The 16,222-nt window shown below is 37.4% G+C and overlaps 1 protein-coding gene across 1 annotated transcript in view; it reads left to right on the top strand.

Moving 5' to 3' along the window:
- Positions 1–16,222, top strand: part of DPYD (dihydropyrimidine dehydrogenase) — a 582,181-nt gene that overhangs the window by 484,172 nt on the left and 81,787 nt on the right. The window contains exon 17 of the mRNA XM_018567128.1: positions 14,308–14,487. Coding sequence (XP_018422630.1) covers positions 14,308–14,487 — 180 coding nt within the window. The remainder of the gene's footprint in view (positions 1–14,307; positions 14,488–16,222) is intronic.

Genomic DNA, 16,222 nt, shown 5'->3' with positions numbered 1-16,222 from the left:
CCTGCCGGCCGGCCACCCGCCATCCCATGTTTTTACAATGGGTGGACGGCAAGTGGTTAAAGTATAACATATACCTTTCTTTTTTCAGGCTAAGTACATCTGCAAGTATAGAAAGATACCGGTTTATCCTGTCAGAAATCAATGTCTGTCCTGTGCATCAAACTGAAATCACTGACAATGTTATGAGGTCTCACTAGTTTACTTCTCTGAACTAAAAGCCACTCACTATATTATAAAGATGAGAAAAGGGAGAGGTTTTTGTAGTCTAAATCAGAACAACTGCCCAGGGTGACCTCCATAAATACAGTACAGTGTGTGATCTTATGACTGGAATCCTGTTACTGGCAGAATCACCAGGTAAAGACAAAGAAACAAAAAGCCTGAAAAAAGGAAATTAATTATAGGTCAGCCCATTACACAACAATATGTTGAAATATTAGTTAGTTAAGGAAAACAGTATAGTGATTTTCTTTTCTGGGCATGTCACAAAAGGGAATTATTAAAACATTCCCACATAGTTTAACTAAATAGATTTTGTGATTTGTGTGTAAAATTCATGTCTAAATGACTGTATTGTTTTTCACAAAAACCCTCTGGTTGACTTAGAGATTATGTACAGATTCACATTTAAAACGGCCTTCTTTACCACAGCAGATGAAAACAATAATTTCTTACAGCCTCTAGTGCCAGTAAGATCTCAAGTGCCCATTGTGGAGTTCTGTTGTCTTCTTGTCAGCTTGCCTTCTTAATGGCACTACTGGTTAGAGTGCTGTAGAACTAGACCGATTATCTGGAGTTGGGCAAACATCTTGAAATATGCTGCAGTTATTTGTCTAATCCATAGCCTTGATCCATTTTGAAGCTGAAACGTCTCCAAGCAGCAATGCTGATTTAGTGAAGTCGAAAGCTAAAGTAAAAGTAATATTACCAACCATAAAAACAAAATACTGCAGAGCTCCCTTTACAAAGTGAATAAAGCACAAAAAAGAATGTATCCCCAATCTTACAATGTGATAAAAAATATCAAAATATCAACATATATAAAAACAAATATAAGAGTTCTGTATAACCAAACTATGATTAAAAATAAAGTTCCACTCTATAGCAGAACTAATCTAAGTGATTGGAAACACAGTATATAAAGTCCTGCTTTGTTTATAAACCTGTCCACACAGTAAAGAGTAGAGTAAAAGTCAGGGGCATAACTAGAAATCACAGGGCCTCATAGCAAAATGTATGGAGCCCTGTGATTTCTAGTTACGCCCCTTGCAGAGCCCACCATAGATCCCACACAGCCCACCTGAGGGTGACCCCGCAGAGCCCACCATAGACCCTATGGTGGGCTCTGCAGGGTCTCAGGTGGGCTGGTCACACCCCTGCGTACCTCTTACCTGTCAGCCCCGATCCGCTGTCAGCCTTTTCCACTATCAGACCTGCCTCCTCCTTGGTCACTGGCAGGGCCCGGCCTCCTCCACCCTGCCAGCCTAGGCATCCACCACAGCAGCTGCTGGCTGTCACTGACTCAGCAGCGCCTGTGAAGAGGAATGTGCTGCTGCACAGATCACTGACAGGTTGTCACAGCCGCCGGTGACAGCCAGCAGCCTGCAAAGCCATAGTGACCCAGGCGGCCAGCGCTGCATCAGGGAGACCCCGTTGTTCCTCACCCTGGCCGGGCCCCCCTGAGCCCCGGGCCCTATAGAGGCCACTTGGGTCTCTATGGCGATAGTTCCACAACTGGTAAAAGCAATGTTATTAGTACTGAAGGAAATCAGGAAAATATGCAGCAGTGCATGGGGTGCCTACCAAATATCACTGCTTTGTGAATCCATACTGATAAAAACTACAATTCAAGGTGTATGGAAATGTATAGCTCAAGTAAATCCTTCATCCCTTTCACTGACTTTCAAACAAAACTATAGTTAGTTGATCTGTCCCCAAGTCTTACTCCTGATTTTTTCACCTGGATGTCACCTATATAAAGATCCAGCAGAAGGCAAAACCCATATTAGGGCCTGTGTCAGCATGCTTTTGACTTGTGTCAGTGGCATCAGTTGGACATCAGATAAAGACGCTTCTGAGATCATTCAGAATTAATTGAGGGGTGCAGTTTACCTGCAGTTGGCCTCCTTCTTACTTGATTCATAGACTTGTATGGGAATACAAAACAAGTTTTAACAAAAGCCCCTCAACACAGGTCCTTAATGGCAGATGCAGGTAGGTGGGAAAAGTATTCTGATATTTTATTTTTAGGTAGAGTTTGCTAGTTTAACCACTTTAAGACCAGGTGTTTAGATCCCCTTCCTGGCCAGGCCATTTTTCAGTATTCAGCGCTGCGGCCCTTTCACTGACATTTATTGCGTCATGCAACGCTGTACTGAAATGAATCTTATACAATTTTTTGGGGACAGATAGAACTTTCTTATGGTGGTATTTAATCACCACCGGGTTTTTTCTTTCTATATTTCAGAAAATGTACTGAAAATTTTGAAAAAAAAAGGTGTTTTTTACATTATGTTAGGAAACAATTATTATTACCCAATTTTTTGGTAAAATATAAAAGATGGGGTCACGTCGGGTAAATAGACACCAAACATGTCATGCTTAAAAATTGCGCGCACGCGCGAAAGCACAAAAAACTACAATACCCAAAATTGACCATAGGCAACGCTTTAAAAGCTTTTACCGCTCATCAGTTTAGTGTTTTCAGTGATTGATGGCCCTAAAATTAATGTGCAGCGTAAAGGGCGCAATCATCGTTTTCGCAGGTATGTGCACCTGACGCATGTTTGCATGCGTGTATGTATGGGTGGGGGCTTTTAAAAAATGTTGTTTTTTTTTTAATTCTTTCTTATGTGTGACTTTAATTTTATTTTGGAAACTTAAATTTTTTTCCTATTTGTTTTTTTTTTCCACTTAACTTTATTGCTATCAGATAGAAACCCCTCTATGTGATAGCAAAAGAAATGACAGGTCTTCTTTATGGAGACATCAGGGATCTCCAAGACTCTAATGTCACCTAGGACCCCCCTGAAGAAGCTGATGAAGCAGAGATCTGCTTCATCAGCTTCTCTCCGGCGTCTGAAGCTGGAGAGTGACACAAGAATGCGGAAGTGATGTAATATACGGCGCGCAGGTGGGCGTGGCTTTAGCGAACATCTAAAGACGCCCGCTCAGATCTAGAGACTTCTCGGCCGGCCGTTTTTTACAACGGCCGGCCCTGAGGTGGTTAATCAGTTAGCAGATACATACTGTATATGAAGAAAGAAAGCATAATAAAACTATGTCTTTCAGTGGAATTTATTTAAAGAGCTTTGATTTCTGACTGCTTTAAATGGCAGGTCTCATTTTTACATTCCTCATGAAATACAGTAAAGAACAATCTCCAGTGTGTTGCTTTAAATAATTACTAAACCCAAAAACAAAATGTAACAAAGCTTAAAAGTCCTTAGATGTGACAGCTGCATTATTTTTCTACTTTCAGATTAAGTATATGTTCTGCAAGTAAAGAAAAATACTTGTTGATCTTGCCAGAATTCTAGTGCCCATGTACCTTCTTGTGCACTGAACTGAAATCTCAAACAATGTTTAAGATTTATATATTCTGTCAACTACCAAAACATCTCCTGCTTATGTAATGGACATGAGGAGGGGGTGCTTGTAGTCCAAATCAGGAAAGCAGCCTACGGTGACAACACTGCTCTTCCATATATACAGTACAGTGAATTGTCACTATAGGACAGGAAGTGTATTATTGGCAGGATCACCAATTGAACACATAAGAAAAAAGAACACCATTAACAAGGTAACCTATGCATCCACCACATGTAAGGATTGATAATCTGTGATCTATTATAGTTTTGTTTTGGGGTTTAGATATGTTTTAGACTGATGTGACATTTGTGCCCACAAGGTTAAAGATTTAATTTTGCTCTGTATTTCTTTTCCTACTCATACAGATTTGATCTCCTCCAGAAAACAGAGTGGTTTCTCAGAGTGATGATACAAGCCTCTCATAAATAATGCATGGGTCATTTATTGTCCATCTATACTATATCATAGCCTAGCACACACTTTAGGTTTTAACAAGTGTTATGCAGCATGATTTATTTGTCAAGTGTCTTATAGAATGTATTTATTATTTATATAGTGGGTAACACGGGGTCATATCAGCCAGTCTACTGAAAATACATCATTCGTGCTCATAACTACATCTCATTTTCCATTAGTTCATCAAATTACATAGTTACTTTTTGTAATACTTTTCAAAAATGATACTGTGACAGGAACCCAGCTACGAATTGTTCTTTCATATTCTCATTAGTGAACCACAGTCAGAGGAAACAAAACACTAGTGATTTTAATTACGTATCATTTTCTAGAAAGAACACACAAGATAAAAAAAATGTAAATAGACATCATCCCCATTCATTGCTTTTCAATTTATGCTGCTTTTTTTCACAGACTAAGCCATAAGTACATAATGCATGTAAATTACTAGTTAACGCAAGGTATTTTTCATGACCCTATTAAATTACAGAGCTAACTTTTATATTCTTTGTTACTTTCATCTACTGGGATGTGTTGTTTCAATCACAGGGAGTAATTTAAAGGCAGAATATGCTGTGAGCTGTTATTGCTTCTTAGGTGCTGACACAATGCTAGCCACATCAAGCTAAAAGTATGTGATTTAAAGCATACATCAAGCCAAAAACTTTTTTTTCAGTTTTGGATAGACTGGGGAAGAATTAAAACATCTGTTAGGTCTTTATTTCTATCTGGGAGAGAGTTGGAGAGATTTACCCTAATTTCTTGTTCTTTCTGATAACAGTTTCACCAGACGGGAAGCCTCCGTTCATACCTACGTGACAGCATTTTTGCACGATTTTGGTCTACCGTATTTACCCATTCTTGCACATGTTTTCAGGTGTTAAATTGTGCTTGTGTGACAAAACATGCAAAGGTGCTTGTGCCGCATGTTTACAGGCATTTCCATTGAAGTCTTTGGAGCCAAAAGTGCAGAAATCTGCAGAAAAGATAATTTTTCCGGTGATAGACATTTTACTGCTGGTGACAAAATGCTCAGGTGTAAAGAGGGGCCATAGAAAACAATGGGATTCCTTGTGTTCAGCGTTTTGTAGCTCCGAGCTTTAAGCTACACAATGCCTAGGTGTGAATGGGGACAAAGTTAGGGAACATGTGCAACAGGGATAGAGGCAGAAATAATACTCTTACAGGGGTTCAATACTGCCCGTACTCTACTAAGTAAAAGCCTTTTTTTTACATATCTATTGCTGTTGGAAGGTTCTCTTCACCTCCTGTCTGGTAATATGCTGTCAGCAGGACTGAAAGTAAATCTCTTCAACGGAGCCTTTAAAAGTAGCAACAACTTGAGAAAGGTCCTAGCTCTTCCCTACCCCATCAAAACTAAGAAGAAATGTTTCGGTTGGACATACTCTTTGAATAGTTGCTAATTAAACATAATAATTCTTAAATAAGGGACATATGTTTAAGTTGGTGTTACTGAAGGAATAAAGCTATATGAAGAGAAATCTTTTCGATTGCATTATCATAATCCAGATATAGGTAATGCTTTTACCCCTTTAGTTCATGCAGTTCTTGGGCATGCTACAGTAAATGTAAAATTGGCTTTAGGCCTTCAAAGAAGAACTCCAGGCAATCAAAAAATCAACCCTTACAGTGGGGTCAGTCCCACTGCAAGGATGTTAGTCCCTCTGGTCTAGGGCTAAGATAAAGAGGACATGCTCACCTGATCCTCGGTCCTGCAGCGCTGACTGCTCACCTCTTTCTCCCTCTCCTCTGATACAGTTGCATTTAATACAGTTGCATTGTGGGTCCTTAGCCCCCTGAGCCCGGGGGGAGAAAAGGCTGCAGGGACCAGTTTAGCAGCCACGTGGGACTGTGGATCAGGTGAGTGTGAGCGGGGTAGCCTCACTGCAAGGATTACGTTTTTGATTACCTGAAATTCTTCTTTAAAGTGCATCTAAAACCAACATTTTGTTAGCTTTGTATAGAGTGGGGAAGAGTTAGAGCCATTGTCAAAATTTTATTGCTTTGTGAATCCCACCAGGAAGATTCTCCCTGTCTATTTGTTCCGGTGACCAATGTCACAGGAACATGAAGAGTAGTGAAATCCCAAATTATACAGCAGTCATCGTTTGGGGACAACTGTTCAGATGACAGCTATCTAAGAGAGCATTTCCACTCGCTTTGGGGAGATTTCCTCTTCTTATTGAGTTGCTGTGATAGGAAGTGCAGTGAAATCTCCCTCAATGCAACAAAAAAAACGCAAAAAGTTTAAAATGACCTGACTTGGTGACAATAAGGAATTGATTTTTTGTTCTGTCTCAATTGTTAGACTGAAGAGCTCAATTATCTCTTTTTTATTTTATGTCTATGTAAGAGGATTTTTCTTTTTAAAATAACATTAAGGTTAGGAAATGTTGCCAATTTATTTCTAAATAGTGCTTACCAAAGTTCTTGTTTTGCCATACATCTAACCTTCTGCTCCACAAATTAGAAGGAGTCATGTAAATATTCTTTCTGTCCCATGCTTGACTTACTGTTCTCATAAATTCAGTCATCCGGCTAACTATGACTAGGTTTTATTACTGTTAAATTATGTTATATTCAGTAACCATAACGTATCACCTTAGCACAGAGCATGGATGTATTTGCAATGGGTCATTATCACAATATGCTGTTACCTGTAAAAAATGTATGTAAATTGCATTTACAATTTTGTAGTTATTGTTTCATTAACATTAATTCCACTTACAAGACAGCTGGAAGCAATATTTCTTCCTGGTATGTGTCCAATAAAAGGACTCAACATGTATAAATGGATGCAGTCGTAATGTATTCTCTGTAAACTGGCCTATGAAGTAGAAATAATTGCAAACTTTATGTTCAGATAAAATGCAGCCATTGTGTTCAAGAAACCATATTTTATTTTTTTGAGTTTATTAAAAACATACGGTACAGTATTTGTACAAACCGTTGCAAGGCCTGCGGGAAATTGCTGCAGAAAAATCCAAAAGCCAATAGCTTTATTCTGTCTCTGCAGTAAAAAAAATACAGCATGGAGTCCCAAATGGCACTCCCTGACCCAAAAACGACTTTCTTATAAGAAACATTTATTAACTGAAAAAGACACACTCGAAGGGTAGTTTAAAATGACATATTGCCCAGCCAATAACAGTACATTGTTTGTTTTTAATTTACTTTCTGCGTTTAGAAACGGTTTGTAGAAATATTTTCAATAATCTATATTAGATTTCGTCTAGCACTGATTGGGGAATATAAGCCTCTCACACATAAAGAGAAATGAAGTAAAGACAGTCTTGCCATGTAGGTCTCTTGTGTCTTCTGTTGTTTAATGACTCTTCTTTTGTAGAAGACTTTGTTACAGCAATAAGCATACCCAGGGAAGTACATAGCTAAGTGTCTATGTCGTCTTAGCAAATCACCTTGGTTTTTTATTGCTCCTTGATTGCTTATGTCCTTTATGCTTTCCTTGGCAATAAATATATTAAAACAGAATGAAACAGAGATGGTACTTAGGGCTGCTAAAAATTGTAGTCTGTCATAGTTCCAAATAACATGAAGTTGTACTGGATGTGAGTCAAACTTGCATTTTACCTACGGGAATAAATTGCTGAAACTAATTAAATCACAGGTGAGCTATGATCTGTTTACCGGAGCATCGTTTGAAGGCCCAGCTGAATGTTTTGGTGTCATTCATAAAGACTTTGCTTTCTAAATGGATGCAGTATTCTGCTTCTGTGCTAACATGACAAATATGCTGAAAAGAATGAAAATGATTCGACTAAAGCATATCTAAACCCGAGCACAAATATTTATTTTAATTTAATTGCAGTTTACCAATCCTTGGATGTGGTGGTACATTTGTTTTCTTTTATTTTTTCAGCATGTCTTCTTCACTTTCTCTCTATTACGTGGGGGTCTGCACAATTAGTAGTTTACAATCAAATGGCTTTTTTTAAAGAATGCAGCGTTGCTAGTTTTATCAGTTCAAATCACAAGAATTTACAAGGATACTGCATTTATGGAAAGATCAACAGGCATTTTCTATACCTGCTGAAAAAGCTTTAAAAATAAAAACTAATGCAGCTACCACATCTAACGACCAGTAAGCTGCAAAATATTACATTTTTTATGGTTTAATCTATTCTTATTAAAGTTTCAAAATAAAAAAGAAACCCAAACAAGTACCGTCATATCAAAGTGACATAAAAGGGGGCCCATAAGAATACAATGTGCTAGATGAGAGTACACAGACGAATAGAACAAAAACTGTTTTGTTTTTTTGTTTAGATACAATGTAATGACAAATAAAGAATACTCTTGTGACTACATTATTGATGCTGCTTTTTATCACCTATATAATCATGTCTGGTGTAAAAGTGGAAGGAAAATTGAAAATTCTGTTCATAGTGATCAATCATATTCCAACTATTTTTATTTTTTGCAGGATGTTAGAGCATGAGGGAAAACATGTTATCAGATGCAATAGGTGACATCATTTTTATCAAGTAAATTATGTGTTTGCTTTTAGGCCCCATTCATACCAGATCTGTTGCAATCCAATTTTCAGCGGATGCTAATGCAAGGTCACCAAAAATCAGATGGGTGTGAATGGGATCAGTTCACACCACTGCAATCCATTCCGTTGTAGTGCAATGAAAAAATGTAGAGCATGCTCTATTTTTTTTTCAGCACAGCACAACATAACATATTGCCCTAGAGGGCTGACAAAAAAGATGCTGTGGAGGCAGCTAGAGAGGCTCTTGTTTGTAACATCAATGAAAGGATATATGGCAACATTAAGAAGTCGCAACATCGTAAAAGAATTCCCCTTTAATATCTGGACATCATCTGTGCAAGGACTGTTAAGTATTCTTCTTTTATTCCGTTTTATTTTGTTATTTATTTTGTCTCCCTTTATATCTTTTTCTGTATATTTCTCTGCACCACTTCTTTCATTAAAGGACGATCTTTAAAATCATTAAGCTTATCTCTATGCTCTAAATATGAACCTAAAATATCCTTGCCTCTGTGAAGAGCACCATTGTACAGTGGGAACTGTCAAATTCCTGTCTGAGAGGACAGCGGTATAGGCATTGTTTACATTTTTTTGTGAAGTGTCACAGCACTTGCTGGGATCGGTGAGTACTTCATTAAAGTATGTGGTAGCAGTGATCGTTTGGTGTCTAAAAGGTTAACTGCGGAGTTAACCAACCCTAGTGACAATCGCTCTGTCTTCTGGCCTGAGATTGCTGTCCTGCAAGCTGGGAAATCTCTGTGCAGGGTGAGGCTGAGAGTGGTATTGCCATATCCTTGTGACACCACGCTCGGTTCAGAACTGTGTATAGTCACGTGTGATTGGCATACACCGGGTTCGGGCCGGGCGTACGTCACACTCATCAAAGTATTTTAGTGAACCATAAGAGAGTATACATTTGCTGAGTCAAATTTGTAGCAAGTATTTTTCCAGGTAGAGAGGTGTTGCTATACGTTGGCATCCAGGGCATGTGCCTGAGTGTCCTTGTGCCTAGAGACTTTAGTGGAAACTCAATCTCCAGTTTACACAGTTGCACAAAAATGTTGGTAGCCAAAGTTCCTAAGCTGGTAGGGCTACAATTTAAAGTTTAAAATATCTGCCTATCATCATCACCAGAGTATCTTAACAGTCTAAGCCACTGCAACATTATAATTGGGTAGGTTTTCATATTCATAAAAATAAGTTTGTTCCTTTTCCATATTTAGAACATGCAAATTCAACATCTTGAACTTTAAATCCGCAAACAATTACGAGAACTTTCTTGCTACTACTCCCATGTCAAGTCCTACAATTTTACAGTTCCTATATTTCCTTATAGTCTCTAATTCTGGGTGCATTGTAAAGAGAAATTGGCCCATAATAGGCCACGGAATGCATTCAGGACCGGCTAACTGCCATAAAATACTTTCAGCCTAGTCATGTTGGGTGCAGGAATTAGGACCCTTGCTTTGCTACTGCTTCTAATTCAGGAAAATAGCATTTGGTTTTTCCCCTATATTTTGTCAATTGAGTTTGCAAGCCAGTTAGTATAATGCAGTTTAGCCTGTGAAGAGCAGAAGCTAAGAGCAGATTGCTGTTTACATGCTCACGGATCGAAGGTAAGTTAATCGGGTAGCAGTTAATGATTAGTGCAAGAATTCATGATGTAGAACTAATGTCAACGATAAATATTTACAGATTTTCTAAGTGCTCATTCTTTAGCCAGACGACAGTAGATTGTGGATAAGACACTTGTGAACACTGCAAATAAAACAGCCCTTTCAGCAGCTGGGGAAGAGAGATTTAGCAAAGGGAGGTATATGAATCAAGCTAAAATTGGTCATGGAATCACCAGAGTGACCTTAACTGTAGCAATTTCATAGCACATTATATCACATTTAAGGATGAATTACAATTAAGCAAATGGGTTTGGTATATTGGCAATATATTATGTGCTGTGAATTCTTGTGCTCGCCTTGGATGATATTTAATTTTGTGAAAAGCCCAGATTGCTGCAATATGGGAAAATTCAAGCCCCTGAATGTGATTCTTGGACATGTTCCATTAGTTGAGGTTTTGTGAGGTTATATTGTTTCCCTAAGTTTCTTTAAATTGTGTTGGGCTTTTAAGAGGCATAAGGGAAATCGAATCACTGAATTGAAATGAATGTTGAATATTTACACTACTATAATTTTTTTCCCCATTTCTCCCACGTGCAAGTTAACAGTTTAATGCATTGTCAGTGAGGTTTCAGTAAGCCAATGGCATTGGATTAATCCTGCCCAATCACCATAAAAAATGAGAATATGGGGTTGATTTACTATCCTTATAAACACACCACGAACATGTATACACCTCTGTAGTGTGTTCCCTCCCAGCATGATCTATGGGTGGAATCTAAACACCTTTGTAGTGTGTACACGCCCAGCAGGTGTGTTGTGCAAAGCCCTGCATGAATTGCAAGGTGATGTTGTGTAAATTAGCTCTATGTTGTGTTGCTTGTGTTGATGAATGCAGGAATGTAAATGCATGAGCTAACCATTTTTGTCTAAACTGTGAAGCAGCATTATATATGCATCATTTGCATGATTTTTCCATATATGGCATTAGTGGAAATATGCTTTTAGAGATTTTTGGTTGATAAATACGTTTTGCTGTGTGAAAATCACATGCACCTGGTGCGTGCGTGTGTTTAGGTTAGTAAATCACCCCCTATGTCTTTAATTTAGTGGTGGATACATGCAGAGCAGTGCATGCATTTTTTAAGCTGGTCTTGGAATTTATGATTGCAGTTGAGCATTTGTCTCTCATTTGCTCAATTTACAACAGCAGTGGTTATACCCATTTTCTATATTTAGTGTTTTGTTGCTATTGACAGCAGCCCTAATTTTGTGGTCATTTTCTTTTTTTTTCAGCTTGAATAAATTAGACCTACAGTGATAAAATGAATGATAGTATATTAGCAAGAAACACAGATCCTGCCTAAATGAAGGCATATATGGACAAACTGGAGACACCATTTGCCCATTAGTTGCCAAAACTATTCAATGATTAAAAGTCAGAATATTTCTTTGACAGCAGTTTTTTTTTCCTACTTCCTCTGCTTGGTCTTAATCCTAAAGGTTGATAAACAATGGTTTCCCCAAAATAGACAACAAATGTTTATGGCATTGTACAAACTGTAAGTCTTAATAAAAAAATATTTAATTTCTGTCAAAATCCTATGAAGTTTGCATGAAGGTTGTATCAGCTGCAGATCTATTAACATTGGAAAATGTCAAAAAGCAATTAATGGAATTGGTAATGTGATATCTCTTAATCGAGCACTTGTAAAAGTCAAGCTTCTCATCAGCTATAGCTAAAAGTTTCAAAAATCATCTTGAAATGAAAGAAATTGTATTTAAACAATGTGTCCTTGTTTCAATTATATTAACATTTACTGCTATTAGAGTGACTCAATCAATTTTTCATTCCACAGGTTTTTAATTGTTGTTTTACTTATTTATTTTCTTACACAATCTTCCTCATCTGTGGAATACCAGACCAGCACACTACACTTTCAGGCTGGTATCCTGATAGCATGAGATTCTTAAGCTGGCCATACACTATTCTATTTTTTTTATTTTAACCCGAAAGAACTGAATGAAAAAATAGAACAGATTCCTCCATCAACACTTATGAACAATGATCGAGGAATCACCTGCTGTTTCTTTTGTATTCGGACATCAGCTGACTAATACCCAAACAGAGCCTTGGCTGCATTGGCTGCCTTCTCTGTTCATTCAAAGATTTTCCGACCAGCTCCGTTTATCAATTGATTGAGGGATGCTGGCTGAAAGGTTGCCAACATTGTCACTCACTGTGCAAATTTGCATACTGTTGCCAGATTTAAGTATGTGACCTCCTGTTATATTAATACCACTATCTGGGATATTCAACTTTATGTTTTAAAAAGGGCAACCAAAAAATCAGGCCAGTTCTACGTGGTTCTATTGTATTTTTTTCGTTCAACTTACTTACCCATGTTTGACAAAATACTAAAGAGGTGTTTATTTTGAAAAATCCAGTTGCTTTCAGTCTTCTATGCCACTGAGAATAATAGTTAATATCCAACATTTTGAGTTGTCACCAGAACAGTAAAAAAGAGAAATCCCCAGTGCGGACACCTGTTACGGTGACAACCTGCTTGGTGTGGCTTTCCTTCACTCTGGAGAGTTCTCCTCTCACTTTCCTTTGTGTCTCTAGTGAAGGATTGGAATAATAAAATGCAGGGCATAAACATTCCTTGCAGGCATTTTAGTAATTCCCCACCCTATCCTTAGTGAAAAAGGTAATTTTGCCTTTGGATACACATTTAATACATGGTGCACTGATGACACTGGATTCAGTGTTTTGTGTTTTCTAAATAGAGAGCAGAGAAAATAAATACTATATATACAATATATATATATATATAGCGTTCAGTTTTTTAAGACAGAAAAGAGGTGCATGCTGCCTGGCAAATTACAGTTTTAGGCCCAAATGTAACAAATGATTACAAAAAAATCAGCACCACACAAAAAACTGTATTGAGCTTAACATTAGGTTGTGGGGAACCCATATTTCTTTTTTTGTTATTTTGTTGGATTATTGTTTTATTATCTTTAGTCATTTGTTTGTTTGGGGTTAAGGGAAATTTAAATGCTATAGTCACTGAAAAAAAAGCATCTTTTTAAAGCTAAACTTTGTATTGACTTTCTCTGTAAGCAAGCAATCACAGTGTAATGAAGCACAGTCAGTTCTAGAGAAATCCCGTTAATTACAGCGCAGCCATCTAATGCACACTGGCCTTATTCAAACTGCAACCGAGTCTTGAAAATGTTATTAAGAAAACCAGAAACCTGTAATATTTTCTGCATTGTCACCATTGTACTTTCTTTCGCTTAAAAATACATAGCTTACTTGTATGTGTTTGAGGTTTTCTATTTTAGTGATCTACAAATGTGTCAAGTTGAATTAGGTACTATTTGAGATGTAAGTGGATAAAGAAAGTTCATTTGATAGTTATTTGCACTGCTTTATGGAATATGGTGGAGCTTGGATCAGATATATTTTTCATATTAAGTGAATGACTGATAAATAAATATTGTTCAACAATTGCAGTTATTTATTACCTCTTACAGAGATCATAGTACTCCCCCTGACTATGCCCTTATATGCTCCTGGAAATGCCCTTATTTGCTTTCACTCCAGACAGATCAAGCCATCTTTCATGAAAGACTTTCATTCAGGGCCAGCATCTACTGCCTTGGCTCAGAAATGACATAATAATGTAAATCCCGGTACTTGTGCAGTTACCGTATTAGTTGTGTATACAATTGTCTGACACAGGTTAGCCCCCCTACTGCAGCCACTTAGCTTGTGCCATGCTACACAGTTACAATGTTTCAGTCTAATCATTGGGAGAGGAGACTAAGGTAATGCTTGCTTTTGCCTGCAGCAGATTTGTGACATAATCTCAGCCTAGGTAAAGTGACCAGACTGGAGCTCAATGACTGCTTTTTAATGGTAAAATGTAGAGCTTTTTTGAAAAAAAATATTTTTGCTGTTTTTTTTTTAAAGGTATACTTTAATAAAGAAATAGGCAAGAAATCTAGTATTTGTCATTAAATAGCTTGCCTAGACAACTAGAGGAAACTAGTTTTGTCTTATAATGATTCATATGTTTTCTGTCTGGATAACTCTAGGTGTGCAGCGCCATACAAAATCAAGACTTTACACTGATTGATGATTACTGTACTGGTCTAAAGGCACTTCTCTACCTGAAGAGCATTGAAGAGCTCCAAGACTGGGATGGACAGAGTCCACCAACCATACAACACCAAAAAGGAAAACCAATCCCCAAAATCTCAGACATTGTTGGAAAGGTTAGTTGCTTATTTCTTGATTTTATTTTGTTTGTATTCTAAAGGAACAATACAATAAAACAACAACGCCAGATTTCCCAAGCTGTAGGAGGTAAGAAAATAATAGAAATCTCTGCTTTTAATTTTTAAAAAAAGGAATATTCTTCTGAACCTATCGTGGAATGGCCTTGATGTACATTTACCATGCATAGCTTTCCATCATGTAAAGTTTATAGCATAATACATATTTAAATATAAAAAAATGCAATCACAAACAGTACAAATATTCTGATGTCTGCACTGTGGTATCATACAGAAACACAGCATGTCAAGTTGAAAAATTGTATTTTGCTGATTGAGAAAAAAAACAGTAATGCCTTCTACATACTGAATATGCTTTAAAAATGAAGCTAAAACCTAGAAATTGCACAAAATCTTTATAGTGCTAAATTATTTTGGAACAGAGCCACATTGATATACTTAAAAGCAAAACTCCAAGTACCAATAGATGGAATAAATAAAAGAACACAGTAAGTACGAAAAAGCTGTATTTCGATGTTTTCATGCCTATACCCATGAAATCCTTGTGTTTATTTTTGGCTATGTTTTGGGGGGTTTTTAATTCCTCTATCTTGGCAGACCCTCCTCTTGCTTAGCTTGTCATAGCTGGGTAACCATGTACCCAGCGTTCCAGCACAAATACTTCCAGCTCTATTTTGTGTTTATATACCTCAGGAAATATGAAGCAAAATACTGTGTTACTCACCATGATGCAGGGATGAATACTAATACTCTAAATTCAACCTATTTTAGCAGCAGCAGACATGATGACACTAAATAAAAAGTAAAGCATTGTAAATACTACATTATATAGCTTTTTAACTTAAAGCAAATATTTCACAAGGGTTACTTATGGATGTATGCTCGGTATAATTTGATGCATTGTAAAACTAGCTGCAGATTATTGCTCAGCCACTGGATGATTATGATCCATCCACCAAAACAACTTTCTAACTAAAGATCATTGTCCAAATATACACATGTGTATCAAGTTAATGTTTTATACTAGTACGTATGAAGAGGGTAGGGGGAGTACTGTATAGACATCCCCAGTGACGGCCAAGAAAAATTCTACTTGGTCACTCAACTCTGCCTAAGAAAAAGCAAGAAATAGGCATCTATCACAATTGGAGATATCCTACAGTTATTTCAACATTTTCAAGTATAAATGGTCCAGTCCGGGTAATGTCTTTATGTATGCCATGAGTAAAGCAAAGAATGTGTGAAAAGAGATACATTATTGATTAATCTACAACGATATTCTAAAACAGCCTGGACAGATTTGATGGGTACCACTGGAAAAGGTTATGGATAATACGACCATAATATTTAAAACTAAGGGGTTATTAACCAAGCAGCTGAAGGCAGCCAGGTGAATAACCCACCCGAAGTGAAGGGAGCTGAACACCGTTCAGCTATTCACTTCAGCTGAGTATGGCTGGCTTCAGCTCTCTTTGGTTCACACAGTCTTTAAATCACCTAAGGACAGTGGCCTGTCATTCGCATGACAACAAATGGGTGGAGCCAGCCTTGATGTCAGATCCCCACAACCACGACTATAGTGCAATATAAATGGGTAAGCCGTATTAGTCCAGTAGACAAGATGTCAAAAAAGACAAAAAGACAAGCTTTCGAGAGTGAACCTCTCTTCTTCAGGATATATATATATATATATATAATATATAATTGTATATAT

Source organism: Nanorana parkeri, unplaced genomic scaffold (genome assembly GCF_000935625.1).
Source record: "Nanorana parkeri isolate BGI_ZX_2015 unplaced genomic scaffold, ASM93562v1 scaffold1012, whole genome shotgun sequence".
Classification (NCBI taxonomy): domain Eukaryota; kingdom Metazoa; phylum Chordata; class Amphibia; order Anura; family Dicroglossidae; genus Nanorana; species Nanorana parkeri.
This window is presented reverse-complemented; position numbering and strand designations above follow the sequence as displayed.